A 20,369-nucleotide genomic window follows, 5' to 3' on the forward strand; every position below is an offset into this window, starting at 1 on the left:
CGTACTTATTTAATTTAACTTTAAAAAAAACAGTAAAAGACTTATATTGTTGGGTTTTACAATGGTTCTCGCTAGTATTTCTTTATTGTTAAAGGACAGTTTATAAATAGTCACAGAACCTTAAGTGTACTGTTGGTAGTACTAAAAAAAATCTAGACTTGTTCATTTTTTTCAAAAGGTAAAATATGTTTTCGAATACCTATGTTTGTATATTCTTAAAGTTATTTCAAATCAAAGTCACACAGTGTTTTAATTATATCTTAGGACTAAGTAAAATATTGTCACTTTTTAGATAAAATAACATTAAAATTTTTAATAATAATTTCACCGTTTGGTCGTCAAGGCAATTTTTGTCTTGTACCTTGTAAACAACACGGTTTTCTTCGCATTATGATCTTGACAGCCCGGATAAACACTTTGAATTATTCTAACCAACCTCTGTTAAATCAAAAAGCTTATTTCGATTATCATATCAAACTTATACTTACTTATTCTTGTTATTTACACTTTTATTGCATAATTATTTTCAGTTTTTTCTACATTTTTTATTATTTTTGTATATTTACATTCTGTATTTACTTGTAACACTTTTGTATTTTGTGTTAGTTGTTTTTTTGTTTATTTCATTGTTTTTTTTATATATTTATTAAGTTTCATTCTTTTGATTTTTTATACAACGGTGACCGATTACAGGTAAGTTCTTATTTTAAGATGATGTTATAAACTAAAGATAAAATACTATTCTCAATTAGTACAATAGTGTCCACATACTTTTTTTTCTCTTCTCGTTACGTTTTTATATTTAATAATTATTTCTATGATACACATTTTAATGATATGTGTTCGTACGACTAGGTTTAGATTTTTAGGATGTACTTATTTAATAAAACTCTAACAGTCATAGAAATTTAAGTGTTCTGTTGTTAGTATAGATACTAAAAAACTGTTTTAGAAAAAAATGCATTTTTAGTTAGTAAAAAAAATTAATTTAACAACATGCGTCGGCTGTATATTGTAGCTTTCTTGATCCGACGTTTTAATAATATTTATTACTGAAGGAATTTTGAAAAAGAAAAGCTGATAATTTTATCTTACCAAAAGCAATTTAATAAACTAAATGACTAATTATTTTCACTTTTAAAACTTGTACATTTTTTTTAAAAGATAAAGTATGTTTTTCAATATGTACATATAATATTCTTAGAGTGGCCTCAAATCAAAGTCACGCGACATGCGTTCGGAGCTTATTTTTTAAACACAGTATTTGAATTATATTGTCATAGGACTAAGTTAGAAAATATTGTCACTTTTTAGCTAAAATGGCACCGTTAGAAAGAGATCCACCCAAATTCTTATTTGATCATATAAAAGACATAAACGAAGACTTCTTGACGGACGACGAAGAAGAGTTATTTCCAGAACGCCTTATATACAAGTACTAAAGCTTGACAAAATAGTAGCTGGCTAGTCGAGTTTAACAACAGCTAGTGTTAATAATACAATTGTTTTTTTATGTATAATTCGTTTTAGCGACATAGACACAAGAGATAGAGACACGGACGAAGAGATTGACATAAACACCGACGAGTTAAATAACTATATACCTGAAATAGTATTGGAAGTCATTAGACAATGGAGTACATACTTTAATAGTGCTGTTCCGCCACTTGTCAACAACCATGACAGAAAGACAGAGGACAGCGATGACGAGTCAATTGAGACAGACGAAACCGACGACAGAGAGACAGAAGACAACGATGACGAGTCAATTGAGACAGACGAAACCGACGATAGAAAGACAGAGGACAGCGATGACAAAGAGACAGAGGACAACGATGACACAGAGTCAGAGGACAACGATGACGAATCAATTGAGACAGACGAAACCGACGACAGAGAGACAGAAGACAACGATGACACAGAGACAGAGGACAGCGATGACAAAGAGACAGAGGACAACGATGACACAGAGTCAGAGGACAACGATGACGAATCAATTGAGACAGACGAAACCGACGACAGAGAGACAGAAGACAACGATGACAAGTCAATTGAGACAGATGAAACCGATGACACAGAGACAGAGGACAACGATGACGAGTCGATTGAGACAGACGAAACCGACAAAATCCACGACGACGACGAATATTCCCGGAACTTCATGCCCACATACAGCTTCGATGCAAGGCTTGCATATTTCAAGTAAGTACGACCGCTTGGTATTACATTTTTCATATTTTGTGCACCATATAGCTTATCATTGTAAATTAATGTGTACATCAAAAAAATGATTTATTTCCTTCCGGCCGGGTGATCATATTTTGTTATCATTGATGACGACTTAGATAACCTAATCCGAGAAATAGTATTAGAAAACAACTGGAATACATACTGTAATACTTTTAGCGCCATTCACCCGCCTGTCAACGAACGCCGACCAGTTGAGTCAGACTCGGACGACCCGCAGCCGTGCTCATCATCAGGTCTGAAGAGACCGCGTTCAGACTCTGATGATGAGCAACCCAGGTCAACAAAGCGGAGATGGCCAACGTCGTACCAGTCAGAAAGTGAAGAAAGCGAGTCGGACAACTTTCAATAGTACTCCAGCCGATAAACTGTGGCCGGCAAGTCGGCGAAGCCGTTGGCGGACACGTGTGCTGTAGTAGCGCGAGATGCTGCAGCCACTGTCTCCGTCCAATCGCATCCCGAACTTGTCCGGCCGGCCTGTTGAGGAAGACGTGAAGTAGTAATCCAGACGATGGAAACGAAGGGACAACTCGGGAACGACGGTGACGGTGCAAGCCAGTAGCGCGAAATGCTGGCCCACCGTCCCATCTAACCGTATCCTGGACAGTCTGTCGGGGAAGATGTGTAGCGGTGAAGCAGACGGCAGTACTCCAGACAATGAGTGACGAGGAGACGATGAAATATTTTCAATTGAATTTTAGAACAAAATAATAATAATACATGTATTATATGTTCATTAAATATTATTATTATTCAATATATTATGTATATTGCAAATTTGGATTCTAAAATTACTTTACCACTGATGGCAGAGACGTGCTCGGTGGCAAACTATTGGGCACATTTGAACCTGGTAATCTACTTTTTGTATGCGGTGGCCGTCGGAAGACAGTTTACGTTTTTTAATTAGATAGGATTTACTGCGGTGGAACAAAAAATGATATAGGTGATTTGTTTATTTCTTTAATTGAGTAGTAGTAAAACATTGCTTTGAAACATGAAATATATAAAGCACGATAACTATAATCTTTTGAGTTTTGAGGATCCCGGAGCTGTGTGTTAAATTTTTTCTTATTTAGTAATTTATATTTTTTCTATATTAAATAAACAATTCACATGGGACACGTCTTATAAAATGATTTAAATATTTTAAAAATATTATCAAAGGTGCTTGATGCGACTTGTTCTAGGAATACTATATTATAAATCGACATAAAAAATTTTCACTCCACTCCAATAGTCACGTCCCGAAATAATATTATACCTGAAATAATGAATAAATTAATAAGCATTTTTACGTCGACTTAGGCGGCACAGAAACACTGCCTATATAACTCTTTTTTAATACATTTCTAAAAAATAGTAAAAAAGTGAACACTTAAAAAATAACAATTTCACTACAAGAACAATTTACCAATCAATTGTAGTACAGTTTATTTAAAATGTCAATTACTTGGAAAGCAACCGAAAATCAACTAAAATTTTAAATAATGTTGAATATCCTTCAACAAATTATATATACTAGTCAGTATATATAATATTATACGAAGATAAGAGAAAGACGGTTCATACTTGCAGTGGGTTAATTTCTAGCATAGTATGCGGAAAAAAAAATATATATGGTTACCTACTTATAGTTAATAATAAAAATCTGTGGCTTGAAGCAAGAAGGCCAAGATTTAAGGTGTTCATGTTAAAATGTACAAAATATTCCCACAGCTTGTTGATGTGTTTTCGAAACGGGGAAAATGCTTTGGATGAAGTATTATCATTAAAGTTTAGTCCAGTGGCGGCCGACTACAGTACTCTATAGGTATTTTGTTTTATTTACAGACTGTGCTGATGTATAAGAGGATAAAAAAACTCCTCTTGTCCAATTAGAAATACTCATGAACCATATATTGTGTTTCGTGGCGCTCAACCGTTTCTAATTCTAACTAAACATTTATTCGGAAAACACAAAGCCATAATAAGAGATAAGAATGTTTGATAACAGATGAAGAGCCACAAGATGTAAAGTAAAAATCGACCATTCAGCCCCCACAGAGAAAATTGTAAGTGTACTATAAAAAATGTAAAAAAAAACAGTTATATCTGTTCGGTAGACATGCCAAAAAGTGCCTTTAATAACTTTTATTTTTTTATTAAACTTTCGCCATAACTCGGATCCACAATTTCTTATTGATAATTATTGTAAAATAAACATTATAAACAAGTTGGAACACTTGTAAGGGCTTCAAAATTAAGTTAGGTGTAATATAATTTCCCTTAACGGCTTTTCGTTAACGTTTTTTCATGTTAAAGTAGTTTTTATAATTTTTTTTTTTTTTTAATGTAAATATTTCAGCTAAATTATAAAATTTATTGATCAGATTATATTGTTCTCTGCGTCAGACATTTTTTAACGGTTCGTCATTTTCGCCTAGTTGACATTACTTTTTTAAAATTTATTTTCTGACAACTTTTAGAGCCCCGTCGAGGAGTTGTAAAAGCCTTAACAAGCAAACCATAGCTACTACTATTTTTAATTGATTAAAATAATCGATGGGCGAGCGGTGTTTAATCTTTATGCTAATTAACTTCGATAATCTTAAAAACGTAAAACTCATTAATGGAGAGTATTTTATTAACTTAATTGTGTAATTAATTATATTCAGTTTGCTAAACAAACAAAATTGTCCTTGTTATTGAAGATGCGAATTAAATATTTTAGCTCGGTTCAATTATAATATTTATGTCATCAACAAAAGTAGTTTTTACAGTATGAAACATAACCTTAGTAAAAATGTCGCATGTATGTTTTAAACAATAAGGTTAGAAAGAGTATATATTTTTTTGATACAGTATATCAGTTTGATAAAATAATTACACAGCTCAGATAATATTGTAATTTATTATACAAACACAATGCGCCCATGTGTATTATCTGTACCTGTGTCTATGTATAATATATAGACACTCGCAACACAATACAATTATAAAATGTACAATAAATGCTGCCCGTTATTGCTCTCCTGTCCATAGCATAACGTTATTGCAAATTATACAATACCATTACCCTTTATGTTATGTATATTCACATTGATAACCGGTACAGTTCTCTTCAGACGCCATTCACATGGTAGCCACCGGTTGTTTACGTTTTTCATGCGTTGAAATTGTTTTTTATTAAATAGTAATCTTTGTATCTATTGTAATCTTCATTTAAAGTTGCACATTGTGTATTATTTATAGCCTTTGTGGTATTACAATTATCATGTAATAAAACATCCAAACAGGACAGAAATCTAGTACAGAAATCTAAATATTATACACTTGGTTTGTTAAGATTACACGAGCCCCGAATAATAATTATTACTTCAATGACTGTTTAAATATTTAAGCACAATCCATCGAGCCGTAATAAGGTATAATGTAATAAACCGCACCACTGCCTGTTCACTAAACTACCCTTTCTCGCTTTCCCCCATTGGCCCAAAATAGGGTAATTTTAACAGATAGCACATTTAATTCAGTCTTACCATACAGACAGTTGCCAAAAGCTATCAACGAATGAGTCGTACAAATCGATCATGACTTGATCGTATCACTAAATCGAGCAGTTAAATTAATTAAAGGTTATTAAACTAATTATGGAAACTAATTTTGTAACGGTTAATTTAGCTAAACCATAGAAAACTCAATTTTCCATTAAACTAAACAAACTGAGGTAGATTGAGGTTTTACATTGGAATATCAATAGCTAGGCATTTACGACCGTTACTGGAAAGAGTATAATGTGGAAATAATTTATGTCACAAATCGAGTATCAGTCAGATTAGCGAGAAGTTTTCTACTTTAAACGTAAATTGTTGAATAATCGAAAAAAAATTGTCTCTAAAATATGCATTATGCAATAGGAACATATTAAATCTTTCCCTTGGAGCAAAGACATTGTCGATCGTCATTATGTCTTATAATCAGCTATTATTTTCTGTCTCTTAACTGGCACAGTACTTTTCGAAAATTCCAACCCTTCAACCAAGGATGGCCATGGTTACCATGGTTACAAACAAAATATTTTAAATAAATACGTGTTAGTAATATACAATAATGTGTTTAAATAACATAAAATCAACAAATTTCAAATAACCTTCGGTCATTCGGTCGGACGAGTGAAGCCATCAGAGTGCCTACGTTGCGCGGTACAGAACCGAAGGAGAATTTTTTTTTTTTCATTTTTTTACATTTATTTTTTCATTTTTTTCGAGATTTCTAAACGGGTTATAATAGTTTGGTGTGAAAAAGCCAATAAATAACTATAGCATAATAGTCTTTGAGACTTCTTAACGGGTACAATAGTTTAACGCCACAAAGCCAATAAATAACTATAACATACAGCGGCGTAAGTTGGACCGAATTTTGGAGGTTGCAAAGTATATTTAAATTATAATATTTATTTAACATAGGTAGGAACTTAAATACAAATTTACGTGTCAACAGACTTGTTACGGTTCGCAGTTTCATATAGATTTGCGATAAACTAATTTCGTTATTGTTTTAATGACATATAGCTAGATTTTAATATACCTAATATATAAGATGTGATGTACCGAATAAAGGGCATACGAGTTGCCTTTAATCTAAAGATTCACGCTTCGATAAACAGAATTGGAGTATCGTTTCTATCGTTTGGTACAATGAAATTATAGTCTTGAGAAGTTATTATAGAACGCTTTTTTTGAGACTTCTTAACGGGTACTCGTCCCGTAAATATATAAAATCAACAGAAGTCATGTTATAATTGTAATATTATCATAACAACTTCCGCCACCGGAAAATATTATTATAATGTGAAAAAAAAATGAAACGTACAAACCCCACAGCTGTTAACGATATGTTCAGTAGACATAGACGGTTTTCTGGTCTCGAAGAAATGGACGTTGAGAATTGATAAATATAATACAACGTAAAAAGAAACTTTTTTTCCCTCGTCCGGCGGCGTTATTATACTTGAACGCGGAAGCACTAGAAAAAATAAAAATAGAATATTGCTATTGAAAAGCGTGTATACACACTGTGAGCGAGTAAAGTTTACACGACTTGAGTTCCAGTGGGGCAGGGGTGAAGGGGGAGAGTTATTAATATTGTTTTGGCCGGAAAGTTTTTTTTAACAAATTTTATTTTTACCGCTGTCGAAGGTTATATTTTTTGCGACCAACGGAAAACAATATCGTATACACATAATATTTGATTTACAAGTAATAACGAGACGTCGTTTAATAACTCGTTTACTGTATAGGAAATAAATACACTGCAATAAAATATAATAATAATTGTAGTATGCTATTTGAACAAAGACAAAACATATAAATACATATATTTATATATTGAGCCAAAATACTTACAATAGAGACGCGGCTGTTTGTATAAGTTCAAATAAAGCGACACTAAATGGGTCACGTCTTATTTATACCACCAAAGGCGTTAATTATAGTTTGCTCACATTAAAAGTTCCTATTTTACAATATTTTTTTTTAGTCATTTTGTTTATTATTGAATTATTTATTATCTTTTTTTGTTGAGTTATTTTTTATCATTGTGGTTGAATTATATTTTATTATATTATCTTGTGCCATAGGGGCAGTTAATATTTAGTTTTTTTATTACCAATTTTTATATTTTTTATCAATTAATTATTTTCATTGTTGATATATTATTTGTGCCAAGGAAGCAACTATACATTTAGTGAGTTATTGAAAATATTATTATTAATTATTATTTGAACCGGCATTTTTCTTTTTTGCCTTAGTTTTAAGTTTTCCTACACACCCTCATATATACACACTCACACAAAGCTCACCTCATAGCTCTCTGGTTTCTGCGTAGGCGATACCTCCCAGTCCCAGTAGAGCTATTCACAACACTACACGCACGCAGCTGACCATTTGGGTCAGTCAGCCAAGCTATCGGGTAAAGCGGCTTATTTTTATCTGCCCCGGCGCAAACAGTAATTTTCAACGAAACAAAAACGTTGGAAAAATCATTAAGTATTGCTTAATCATTGAGTAATTATTTTATTCAAAATTAATATATTTTTAGGATACTTGTTGATTTTAATTTGAATAATGTGCACAGTTTTACATTTTTATTTTGGTGTTTTTTCTTGGTTTTTTTAATGGGAAGGGGTAAAATTTTTAAAATGTTCACTCAATGTAATACCTTTCAGGTAGGATTTTTGAACCGTAGACTAGCAGACTTTCTAATTGCATTGGTCGGTAGACAAACGATGACTAGCCTGGATATTCCCTCGGGAACTGCTACATCGGTTTAATGAGGGTTCAAGAGACACTGGGCAAAGTTCCAACAAGGGATAAAATATTGAAAATTGCCACTCCACGGCCGTCGACATTAGCCGGATTACGACTTAACGGGTCCTAATGGGTATATAATCTATATATATATATATATTTATAGGTAAATGGGCATGTTATATTCTATAATGGACGAGTACAATATAATATTTTTGGTGTATATATTTTTTCAACGATACATCCTGTATTTATATGGATATGTATTTTTTTTCTTTTAAATATTTGAATTTCAAAAAAAAAAAAAATGTCCCATCGTGGTATTAGGTAGGTGCTAATAATTATTATCAATTAGCAGTTAGCTATTAACAAAAAGGCAAAACTAAACAAATTTGACTTTTCAAGTCGACATTTCGCGTTAGCCATTTGTTTGTTAGCAATGTTTTTTTTTAGGATTTAAAAACGGTAGTTTTTGTATAGTTTTTTTTTGTAAATGTTGATTTTTGGAATAAACGTGGTAAAAAAAAAATAATAATCTCAGTTCATTTATCGAATTGAATTAGGTTTAAATTAGTTTAAAAAAAACGTAACTTATACCCACGTGCAGATTTCAACAAAATTGGGCAATTTTTTTGTCAATATTTATTATTTTTTTTTTGTCTTAACACAGACTAAACCATAGTGCCTTATAGGCAAAGTTGTGTCTAGTCTGATTGAAATAAAAATCTAAATTTCATATATTATCTGTTTGTCACTACCGTTTAAACCGCTTTGCCGTTTATTTGTCATTATAATATATTTGCAGGTAGAATAAAAATCCAGCAGAAGTTTTCTCTAACCGTAAAAGATACCTATCGGATAATATATTGAACAAAATATGTCTTCTTCTTTGCCCCCCCTCCGAGTTAACCGTAAAAAGGTAAACGGTCGATAAATAAATCCGTTAGAGGAACCAGAGGTCTATTGTTCAAAGGGTGAAATAATACACTTAATATAGAGAACTTGGATCAAGATGCCGTGATAAAAAAACAATACACCTCTACAAGAGTTATATTATTATCCTTTGCTTGTTCTGCAAATGTGTCAATAACTTTGTTTGTGTTGATTAAATTTGTCATGTCTTTTCTATATGTAGTATTAGCAAATCTGCAAGTCTGTCCTGTCTCATTGAAACCCAAAGCCAAACATTTATTCTTCTTAAAGCAGAAAACGAACGTTTACAAGTTACAAAACTGGAAATTGATAAATAACATTGAATAATAAAATAATCGACTCTGCAAAAACCTTATGGTTTTTTTGTGTTACGAACATTTTTATAAGCACGATGTGTTAATACATAAACAGTACGACCCTTTAAGCTTCCCTTCCTTGATTGCACCTAATCGGCCCAGCCAGACGTTTTCCGGAGATGCGCAGGTCTATGTCGCCGCAATCGCCGGATGCCCTCAAAGTCGACACGACCCAAGCCGTCGTGCTCAAGCTCAGCCGGATCCGTGCGGGGGCAGAGTCGTTGAAAATCCACCCGTCGCATCCGTGCCACCGTGCGAAGCCGCGGCCGACGTTTGAACCATGTCATATTTCATAAGCAACTGGCCTTTCAAACAGATCAAGAATTTCGTTAAAATCGTCACAAACATATTAATACTATGGATAACTTAAAGATTGACATCGTCGACGCCCAAAAGCAGTGTGCTCGTCCGAGTGCGAGCAACCGAGTGCGAACAACCGGTTGTCAATTGGTTGGTCTATGATTACATAATTGAACGCTCACTGAAATCATCAAGGGGTAGTAGTTAGATTAATAGCGAGGCGTGTGTTATAGTCCCTAAAAAAAAAAAAACTGCTATTATTTGTATTTTCACTTACCGCCCTTATTGGCCATCTGCACGTTCCTAGGGCGGCGGCGGGGACCATTTTCGAGCTGGTACAATGCCGTTTGGGTGCAATTTAAGCGATGCGTTTTTTTCCCTAATTTGAACTTTAAATCGTTTAGCTCGTCTGTCTTTATCTCCATCTCGCCCAAGTGTGCCGATTCTCTTTTTTTCATTTCTTTCTGCAGTACTTGGTATTTGTTTACTATGTCGTTGTACTTTGACTCAAGATTCTCTTTTTCTTCCTGCAGCTTTTCCAATTTGTTTAATATTTCGCCGTAGTTGGATTCTAGCTTTTCATTTGCTCCCTGCAGCTTTTGACATATCGATTCTAACATTTCTTTTTCTCCCTGCAGCTTTTGAAATATCGATTCTAGCAATTCTTTTTCGCCCCGCAGCTTTTGAATTTGGTTTAGTATGTCTTCGTTATTTGATTCTAGCTTATCACTTTCTCCCTGCAGCTTTTGACACATCGATTCTAGCTTTTCTTTTTCCGCTTGTAGCTTTTGACACATCGATTCTAGCTTTTCTTTTTCCGCCAGTAGCATTTGAATTTGGTTTACTACGTCGTCATAACTTGATTCTAGATTTTCTTTTTTTTCCTGCAGGTTTTGACGTATCGATTCGAGCTTTTCGTTTTCATGCTGCAGCATTCGCATTTTGTTTACTACATCATTGTAACTTGACTGTAGCTTATCTTTTTCTTCATGCAGCTTTCTCATTGCGTCATTGCTATTTGAAAGCACTCGCGCCCATTCGTTGTTTAAGTTGTCGATTTCTCTTGCGTGCTCACGACGCAATCTCTCATACTCCGCGGCGTACTTTGCGGCGCATTTCCTCTGTTTATAGTTATAATTATTATTATTATTATTTAAGAAGCACCGAGGCATTAGGGTAGGTTTACTGGACTGTCGATACTTACATTGTAATAGAGAAAACCAGCGCCGGTCACGACGCCGCCCGCTAATGCCGCCGCAATGTATTCATACATCCTTTAAAGACTTCGGTAAACTTGGAATGACTTGGAATGACTTGGAATGACTTGAAATGACTTGGATTGACTCGTAACAACAAAAAATACTTTTGCGTTGCGTGTCTGTTCGACGTCTGGTGAAACATTGGTTGTTTACTCGAGGTCGCTAACAAGTAATATTAATACTGAAATCGGCCAGCACAAAAGCCTAATAACTAAAAGCCTAACAACAGCTGTTATTACCTACACAGGTGCATATTGCTGTCGACCGAGTAATTAGTGCTGAACCGATGGATTTACGATTGGAAAAATAGACACATACCGTAGACACAAGCTGTAGCACATATTATAGCAAACCCTTCGACTAGCATATGAATGCATTTGTCGTCCCCTGAGATCTCTCCTTTGTCCGTGGCTCGACACCGTCGAGTGGGGCCAGTAAGACAACATTTTGTAGTCAACATTAAGCAACATCAGGCCGAGGCCCTGAGACCGGCGGAAGACGCGAAACTAACAGGGTACGTCGTGGTTAAGTGCAGTAGGTTTAGTGGCAAATCGCGGCGCTAACAACCGCTGTTTCTTCGCGCGCCTGGCATCGTCGGACAGACCGTGATCTCGTGGATCTAACGAGGGATCGAGCGGCCTTTAATGCGCCCTATCGGCTGAGAAATCCGGGAAAACCCCCGTTTTCATTTGAAAATTAGTAATTTTCAGGCTTTGTTATTTTGCATAGCAACGGCCGCCGGCGGCCGGGTAAGTTTTTTGGTTTTGGCGGGTTTTCGGTCAAGGAGTGGATTTTTATGCCATTTTGACGTCGGCGACCTGTCTGAATCGCGCCAGAACCTTTATGTAAAGGGCTGGTGACCCTAAGACAAAGGGTAATGGCGAAAAATCGCGTTTATTGTTAGTGGGGCCGTAACATATGGGGTACAATCGACCATTGCCGTACATGTTTTCTCAAAAAAAAAAAATGAAAAACCCTATCACCACCAAGTCTTACAACATAAAACCGTCGTAGTCTTTGCCCTTAAGTACTTGAAGGTTTTTTGGATTTTGAGCGACGATAGGTACGTGTTTTTTGTGACGTTTTTTTTAAGGGCAAAGTCGTTTCGACGGCCAACTCATTTTTTTTTTTTTGACATCACCGAGAAACGCTGTCACGTCGTGTCACGGCTTTATATAATAGTACACAGTGCTTTGGTGTCGTTAAACGCCGGTCGATGGGGAGTTTTTTTTGTTTTGTCGAGCTCATGAGTACTTAAAACCTATGTCCATATCTATTATCTTTGCCGGTGTGTTAGGCTGATCGGATCACTGTAGTTATTCTTATAAAGAGAAAGAAAAAATTGTGTAATATATATCCGCTGACGATAATAGATTTTTTATTTGTCTAGAAGCCGATAGGTCAAGTTAAATTGATTTTTTTTGAGGCTTCAAATGTTTCTAATCGTTGAAATATAAATTAAAAAATTAAAAAAATACAAAATAGGTAGTTTTGCCTGACTCGATTCGAACCCGAAACCTCTTGATTATTAGTTCAAAGTGTTAACCGTTACGCCACTAAGACATATTCACTTTAATGGGTAATTGTTTGGGTATTTAACGTGGAACCGTTTAACTTCACTCAAAAAAAGTTGACATAAAAAAATTTAAAAAAAATATTGAAGTCATTAATCGAGAGGAGTTTGCATACTTACACACGGACAGAAGAAATATATATATATATATATATATACTTAATTACGTCAGCACTGTGAACGACCCCTGCCATAAGACATGTCCATGTCAAAAAAAAAAAAAATGCAGTCAGAACGATTGAACGTGGTAACTAATAAAACGAACCCCAATCAGAGGGTGGACAAGTAATATAACAAAAATAATTTGACAAAATTGAACTTTTTCTTATTTATTTTCAAGTAAATGCATAAATGTCGCGGGTACGCCGTCTTTAGGTCAGAGAATTCGGTCAAGGTGGCTTTAAACTAGAATATTATGAGATAGGACAAACTAACAAAATATAATATATTTAAAACCCTGACAAGATAAGAGTGCACTTTATAAAATAGAATATGTTTAATCTCTCGAATATATTCGAGAGATTAAACAAACAATATAATGTATACCGAATGCATGACTCGGTCATGATCTGCCCTTATCTAACTTTTATCTAAGACCTTTATTTTATGGTCTCGCCCCATTCCGGTTTAATATTTTCCGGATCGTTTCCTTTTTTTACGTTGCTATCAATATCCCTGTTTATCCCTCCTTCTCACTATCTCTCTCTCTCTCTCTCTCTCTCTCTCTCCAGCTCATTTGCTTCCACGTACAAAATTACAATATTTTAGGTATAATATTTATAAAAAAAACTGAATTGAAAAATGTCCGGTTTATGGGTTGGAATGCAGTATTGTCCAGTATTGATTCGTTGTCTAATTTGCTTTGGTCGTTCATACCAAACGATACCTATTCAAATAGATATATGAATTATGACTATATAATATGAAAACATTTTCGAATATTGGTTTAGCAGGCGCGTCGTCGACCCTAATTACTGTTGTAAACAATTCCTACCCCGTGCTGCCCGACAAATCCCATTAGAGAACCCCAAAAGGATTTATTACTAGTTTTTTAAATTCAAATGTTACAATTTTTATTTAAATCGCCAAAAGCCGCGAACAAATAATAACCTATTTTGGTTGTGCTGGAATACACTTATTTGCGTTTTTGCTCGGTTGGGTTTTAGTGAGTTCTGTGCATAGAATCTGTCCAATTTCTCCAGCGCATGTGCGAGTGTGTGTTCCACTTCACTGAAAGTTTTCCCCTGCGCAGTTATCGCTAAATCGTCGGCATACAGGAAACGACGAGTAGTTCCCATAATGGCCTGGTCATTTGTATAGACATTAAAGAGTATTGGTTATGAAATGTATTAAAAAAAACATTTTTGGGTTTTTAAAAAGCTCGGAATTTTAACAGCTGATTAAAAGCTATCCGAATAGAATAAATAATAATAATGGCTTTTTAAATCATTGTTAGGTATTATTGGTTGTTATTTATTATTATTTAACAGAATTCAGTTTTACGTTATTCTTATAACAGTATTCAGTTTTTCGTTATTCTTATAACAGTATTCAGTTTTTCGTTATTCGTCATCACGTCTCAGCAACATACTCGATTTTGTGAAACATGATGTCACTTAAATTGTATGCGGCCGGCGGATTTGTGGCGGGGTTTGGTTGTGCCTACCTGGTTGACTATTGCTGCTCTCGGTGGTTACAATCCGTACGTATGAATTTCAAAAATATTTCATTGTCACACTTAGGGAAACGGTCGCACACACAACTCCGCTTGTCCAGGGCCAGCTGACAATCTTTACGTGTTAAGGTAAGCGTCTATATGTCCGCATCGGACGGGTCGTATCAACCGGATGTACATTTTTTCCAGTATTGGCTATAGCACACTAAAATCCGTCCGATGCGGACTTGTGGACGCGCACCTTTAAGGCCGGGTGCAAGAAAACGATTATCTATTGAGTTTTTGGGCATACGTAAACCGCGCCCCGTTTATAACTTGGTTTAAAAAACGTATGTGTAAACTGCGCCCGAGTTTTTATCAAGTGGAAAAAGATTAGTACCTACATGTAAGCTGCGCCCAGCTTCTCGTCATCGGTATGAAATGCAAACAGCGTCCGAATTAATAAAATCACGGGAATATTAACATTTTAGGGTTTCTACCACTTTTACCAAATTGCATAAATTGCCATGACGAGGTTTCTTGTCAGCATGTGGAATTAGCATTGATAATGAGGACGGCAGATATCCGAGTGTTTTAGCACTCGCTCGCTATTTGGCCTCGGATAAACATACATGGATGTCGCTTTCATTTAACACAATCGTACATTATTATTATAATGTATATATATAAGTTTAATACAATATAATACAGGGTGGGCCACGGAAATAGGGACAAAAATAGATGGGTTTTTCTCAACATTGAATGGGAGTAGGCAGGTCTAGATAAGCTCATTCGATCCGTCAGATAATGCCATTTAGTTATCACTATAGCGCAGTGGAGTGTCGTTCACCGTGTGTTTGCGTACGACGCGTTTGTGAAAAACAATGAATTGATAGTTAAGGTGCAGCGTGCCCCCGCTGCCAACGAATAGGGTCAAAAATAGATAGACATAACTCAGTATATTTTAGATGTATAAACATTTTATTAATATTTTATGATATGTAAACGAGTGCCATTTCATTTTTTAAAAATTACATCAGACATATGACGGCCATCGTCTTTATAGCATGAAACAAGTCCGACGTTGAAATAAAGCCCGAATGCACGCCTTTTCACGCCTGTAAAAAACTAGGTATTAGGCATTTAACAGGAGTCCCTTCTCACCCGACAACACACGAATCTCCCGCTCAACTCATGTTGGGTCATTCGACACAAACACTATTTGATTTATTAATACCAAACACCAACGAAGTAGTTATTAATAATCAAGTAACACAAATAAAAAACGGGGGTAAAAGAGACTTAAATTTAGAAAAGGGGGATGGTGTGTTAGTTAAAGATTACAGAAAAACAGGTGAAAATTGGCCGAAGGGTACAATTACTGATAATATTAGTCATAATATTCATAAAGTAGTTTTAAATGATGGTTCTGACTAAGGCACAATGATCAGATATGGCCACACGGCCAAAAAGAAAATGAGTTATCTCCTGCTTCTAATTATTCAGACACGCCTAGTGTTGACCAAACAAACTCCATGCAACATATGGTGCAATTGTCTACCATACGCGAGTGCTACACCGGCACAACTTGTCATTCGTGTAATTTGGGTTTCATAACAAACATCAGCGAATATTATTATTTATATTAATCTAACTGTGTATAACAATGTCCATAATAAAAATAAGGAATAGGAGAGGAGAAATGTGACCGCCTTGGGGAACTCCAGAGGTAGTAGGAAAACGTGAGGATAGATGGTCGTTTACTTTAACTTGTTGACATCTGTTTGACAGGTAAGAGCTAAACCAGGATCGAAGAGGATCAGAGATGCCTATGGATTTAAGTTTAGAAATAAGGATTGAATGGTTAACAGAGTCGAACGCCTTACTAAAATCAGTATATATATATAACGTCTACTTGAAGGCCAATTTCCGTAGATTTTATTAAGTTAGATAGAAAACAAATCTAATTAGTGTCGGTCGACCTGCCAGATAAAAACCATGTCGATTGGAGTCTAAGGTATTTTTAAATGTCTGTGCGAGAGTGGACATTATGAGTTTTTCTAAAAGCTTAAGAATCGGAGCGAGTTTTGCTTTTGGTCTGTAATTAGATACTATAGATTTTCCCCGGTTTTAAAATAATAGACACATTCTTTTAGGCCGACCGCGTCTACGCATGATACTCTGTTGCTCCAATTGCGAAATATTAATATAACTTATACACTTCTCTAATTAATACTAAATATTTCAGGGGTTCATAACAGTGTATCTGAGTATTTTATAAATTATTTAATGATATCTAAGCCCGACGACGAAAGAGTGACACGTTTGCGAATTATTTAGTAGATTATTATAGTGTGAAGAAGTCAGTATCCACCTGAAATATGGCTCAAGCATCAGAAGAGCCATTTTTAACCATCAATGCATGCAAGTCATTCCATACCCATTTTAGTTCTAGTTTTTAAACAACTCATCCAAATATTTTTATGTTTTTAGAAAAATTAAAAGCAATTTTAATAGAAACATACCTACATTAAATTAAATAGTATAAATGAACCTTAACTTCACTCGATAAGAACTCGGGCGCAGTTAACATGTAACCTTTTTACACTTGATAAAAACTCAGTCGCAGTTTACATATTGTATGATTTTGTGTTTACCTGTGCCTTGGGCGCAGTTTACAATCGCCGATAAGAGATAAGTGAGATAATTATAGATAAGATCATATTATTAAAGATTTATTTTTCGGATCTAATTACAAAAAATGTATCTACTATTTGGTATAATAAAACAATAGTACAAATATTATGTTTAATTTTAAATAGGAATTCCAAAAAGTAAATATGAAGAGTTTATTACATTTTATTTTATTAGCAGAAGTAACAAAAAACGTATTTTATTATAGGTACTACCTATACTTACGACTTCAATTAACACATTATACTGATAGGAGTCGATTACTTGTATATTTTCCTCATAAACTTATGTATGCGAACAGGGATGTTCTAAGAATATAAGAACATTAATATTGATAGTTAATTTTCTTCTTTATACTTAGTCAACCAAGGTAAACGGCCGTAAACCACGTCCAGAAAGTAATCATAATAATTACAACATACAATTTTACTTAAATTATTTCTATATATATTTTTTTTACATCCTAAACTTTTCTGGTACACTGATCAATATAATTACCGTGAAGTAATATAGGACTAGAAGTGGAATAACGGTACAATAGGAGCTACTTTGTTTTGTTATTTGATAGTTAGCAAACTAGGTATAGGTATAGGATTTGTATATTTTACCTACTATGTACTTGTCTATTTTACATGATTTTTCGAACCATAATTCATAAGGAGATTTGCTTACTTGACCCGAATTACCTGTGCGTTTTAACACAAACATTGCTAAGTTAACTGCCTTTGTCCACAATAATTTTAGAAAATTCTTGGAATAGATCTGTAATAGAAGAAAAGCAAGGGGGAAGTGGCGCTGAATGGCTATTTTAAATATTTATAAATTAGTCTCTTAATCGGGGTGTGTATGTGTGTATATTTACTACAAGAACTCACTTCCTGCCTCTAGACTTACTATTACACAGTGTTATAATATTGCATATAGTACATACCTTGTCGTGTTTTCTAAAAGGTTTGTTCGGTCGCTTCGCGACTTATTGAGCTTACAATTTTATTACATTTTTTCAACTAATTATACATGTGTTATTATTTATGTTAACCTAGGATGATAACCAAAACGCTAAGGCAACATTACGCTGAAGCTTCTGTAGAAAGTTTGGAACAGTCTTCTGAATATAAGGTAAGTCTCTTCTTCTTCTTGTTAGTAACATTGTTATTTTATGAATTATCTGAAAATAATGTTATCATCTTTTAATAAACAAATGCAATGATACAGTGTCTATTTACATTTCCCCCTTTTTTTACAATCCATAAATGCTTATAAGCTAACTTCCTAACCTAACCTAACCTAACCTAACCTAACGATTGTACGCCCCAAAAGCTGTGGTAGTCTATTACAGTTGTAATAAAAAAAAAATATACCAAAACTGGAGTAGAGAAATATTAAACCTCGAGTTGTTATTTACATATATTTAAATATTGTATTAATTAGCTTTTTTGCGTTTAGGGAGAAGAAGAGAGACAATTAGACGAGGAGGTCGAAGAGTTCCCCCGTGCTCCAAGGCCGGATTTGGTAAGTCTAATTTTTTTTGATATTTGTTTAAATCTTGAATTTGTTTTATTGAATTTAAATGATTGAATATTTTGCAATTTTTTCGTTTTTGTTTGGTCTTAGAGCACTGATATTAAAATTTTTAAATTAAACTATTTAATTTAATGTAAGTTTCTAACTGTATTTATTTTATTTTTTCTAAAAACATAACAATTTCTGGGTGTATAGTATAAAAACTTGAATTACAGAATACTCAGATACACTTTCTGGGCTTAGAAATGGTATACCATAGCATTGAACTATTCACCTTCCAATATCACTGTTCTTATCTTTGTAGTCAATTCTCAAGCCGTTTTGCTGAATATTTTTATTCCACGATAGTGTTAGATAAAAGCGACATCCGTGTAACTTTATCTAAAGGCGAAACAGTTTTACATGAAAAATGAATAGTTTTCTCGAAATCTATTACAACATCGGACGGTGATATCGTAATATTGTTTTGAAAACCATATTCACCAATTGATTTTAGGCAAAAAGTGCAAGATATTGTACTTTTATTGGATAGTAAACATATAACGAGTGTTATATAATAGCCGTTGATAAAACCATGTATTTTAAACATTTGTGTGAAGTAATTAGGGTAGTATGAAAATGTACCGCCCATGTAAAACCATTTTGTTATTTCAAGAGTATTTAAATTAGAAACGCAACTGAAAACTACACATTTGACCTCCTTGTTGTTTATTAATACAAATAACTCTTATCTATTTGTTTGAACACCGCGTTCGTCAAGAACTAATTGAACTTCTTCAATAGATTTAGGGAGTGGAGGTCATTATAGGTTGGCTTACCTGTCAATCTGTTTTTACATATTGACAGGTGCCATGATCCTATAAATTTCCAGGAAAATATTTTTAAAAAAACAATTTGGTTTGTACAATTATAATAGAGTAATTAAAATAGTATACTATTACACATTAAGTTTACACTAATTATTTAATTTTTTATATATTTCAGACTGCAAGGGACGCTTTGCCGTTAAATGACCGGTTGGCCACGGCCACTGAAGTGTCCGAGGAATTAGAGCAGTAAGTCTTTTTAGACATTTTGTCAGCGGTTTCATAATTTCAGGTTCTTTAAAAATAACTATTTATATAAAATTAAAAAAAATTCTTTAATGATAAACAATAATCAAAATCCACAAAAGCTTAAAAAATTTTCGTTTTTAAAAAATTATCAAATTTATTTTTATATTTATAAAAAATGTACATTTAAATACAATATATTAAGTATAAAAAACCAATGAGGGGGAACTGTTAGCCACACGACTACTTTCCCTCAATTTGAATTTATTTGGAAAATATACTTTTCTATTGCGATATACGCCTGTATATCTTGGTGGAAGTTAGTATTTAAGTAGAAAATAAAACACAACAATAATATGTTTAACACAATACTATTAAATATAAAAAACACACACAGTATAGAGAATAATATATATATACAACGTACGTTTCAATTATAACAGCAGCCGTAATAGAATGGTAAATCCAACACCTTAATACTATGTCT

General features: G+C 34.0%; 2 protein-coding genes across 2 annotated transcripts; one reads left to right on the forward strand and one right to left on the reverse strand.

Moving 5' to 3' along the window:
- The first annotated feature begins 1,319 nt into the window (after positions 1 to 1,319).
- Positions 1,320 to 2,599, forward strand: LOC126837601 (germ cell nuclear acidic protein-like). Its single transcript, XM_050571531.1, has 3 exons — positions 1,320 to 1,435; positions 1,531 to 2,202; positions 2,407 to 2,599. Exons 1-3 carry the CDS (start codon positions 1,320 to 1,322, stop codon positions 2,597 to 2,599), a joined length of 981 nt encoding a protein of 326 aa, XP_050427488.1.
- A 7,796-nt stretch (positions 2,600 to 10,395) lies between these two features.
- LOC126837602 (golgin subfamily A member 6-like protein 22) lies at positions 10,396 to 11,432 on the reverse strand. The gene is made up of 2 exons (XM_050571533.1): positions 11,331 to 11,432; positions 10,396 to 11,247 (listed from the first exon to the last, which is right to left on the reverse strand). Exons 1-2 carry the CDS (start codon positions 11,397 to 11,399, stop codon positions 10,396 to 10,398), a joined length of 921 nt encoding a protein of 306 aa, XP_050427490.1. The 5' UTR covers positions 11,400 to 11,432.
- Between the last annotated feature and the right edge of the window lie 8,937 nt (positions 11,433 to 20,369).

This window comes from Adelges cooleyi, unplaced genomic scaffold, assembly GCF_023614345.1.
Source record: "Adelges cooleyi isolate 19-005CV unplaced genomic scaffold, UGA_ACOO_1.1 ACOO_flye_CR_arks_rails_tigmint_CR_PRNA_26, whole genome shotgun sequence".
Classification (NCBI taxonomy): domain Eukaryota; kingdom Metazoa; phylum Arthropoda; class Insecta; order Hemiptera; family Adelgidae; genus Adelges; species Adelges cooleyi.

Excerpts from the sequence above, each read along its gene's own strand:
- LOC126837601 (XM_050571531.1), top strand. The coding sequence starts at position 1,320 with ATGGCACCGTTAGAAAGAGATCCACCCAAATTCTTATTTGATCATATA. Across the intron at positions 1,436-1,530 it reads CCAGAACGCCTTATATACAA|CGACATAGACACAAGAGATA; the intron begins GTACTAAAGCTT and ends AATTCGTTTTAG. Across the intron at positions 2,203-2,406 it reads GCAAGGCTTGCATATTTCAA|CGCCATTCACCCGCCTGTCA; the intron begins GTAAGTACGACC and ends TAATACTTTTAG.
- LOC126837602 (XM_050571533.1), bottom strand. The coding sequence starts at position 11,399 with ATGTATGAATACATTGCGGCGGCATTAGCGGGCGGCGTCGTGACCGGC. Across the intron at positions 11,248-11,330 it reads CTGGTTTTCTCTATTACAAT|AGGAAATGCGCCGCAAAGTA; the intron begins GTAAGTATCGAC and ends AACTATAAACAG.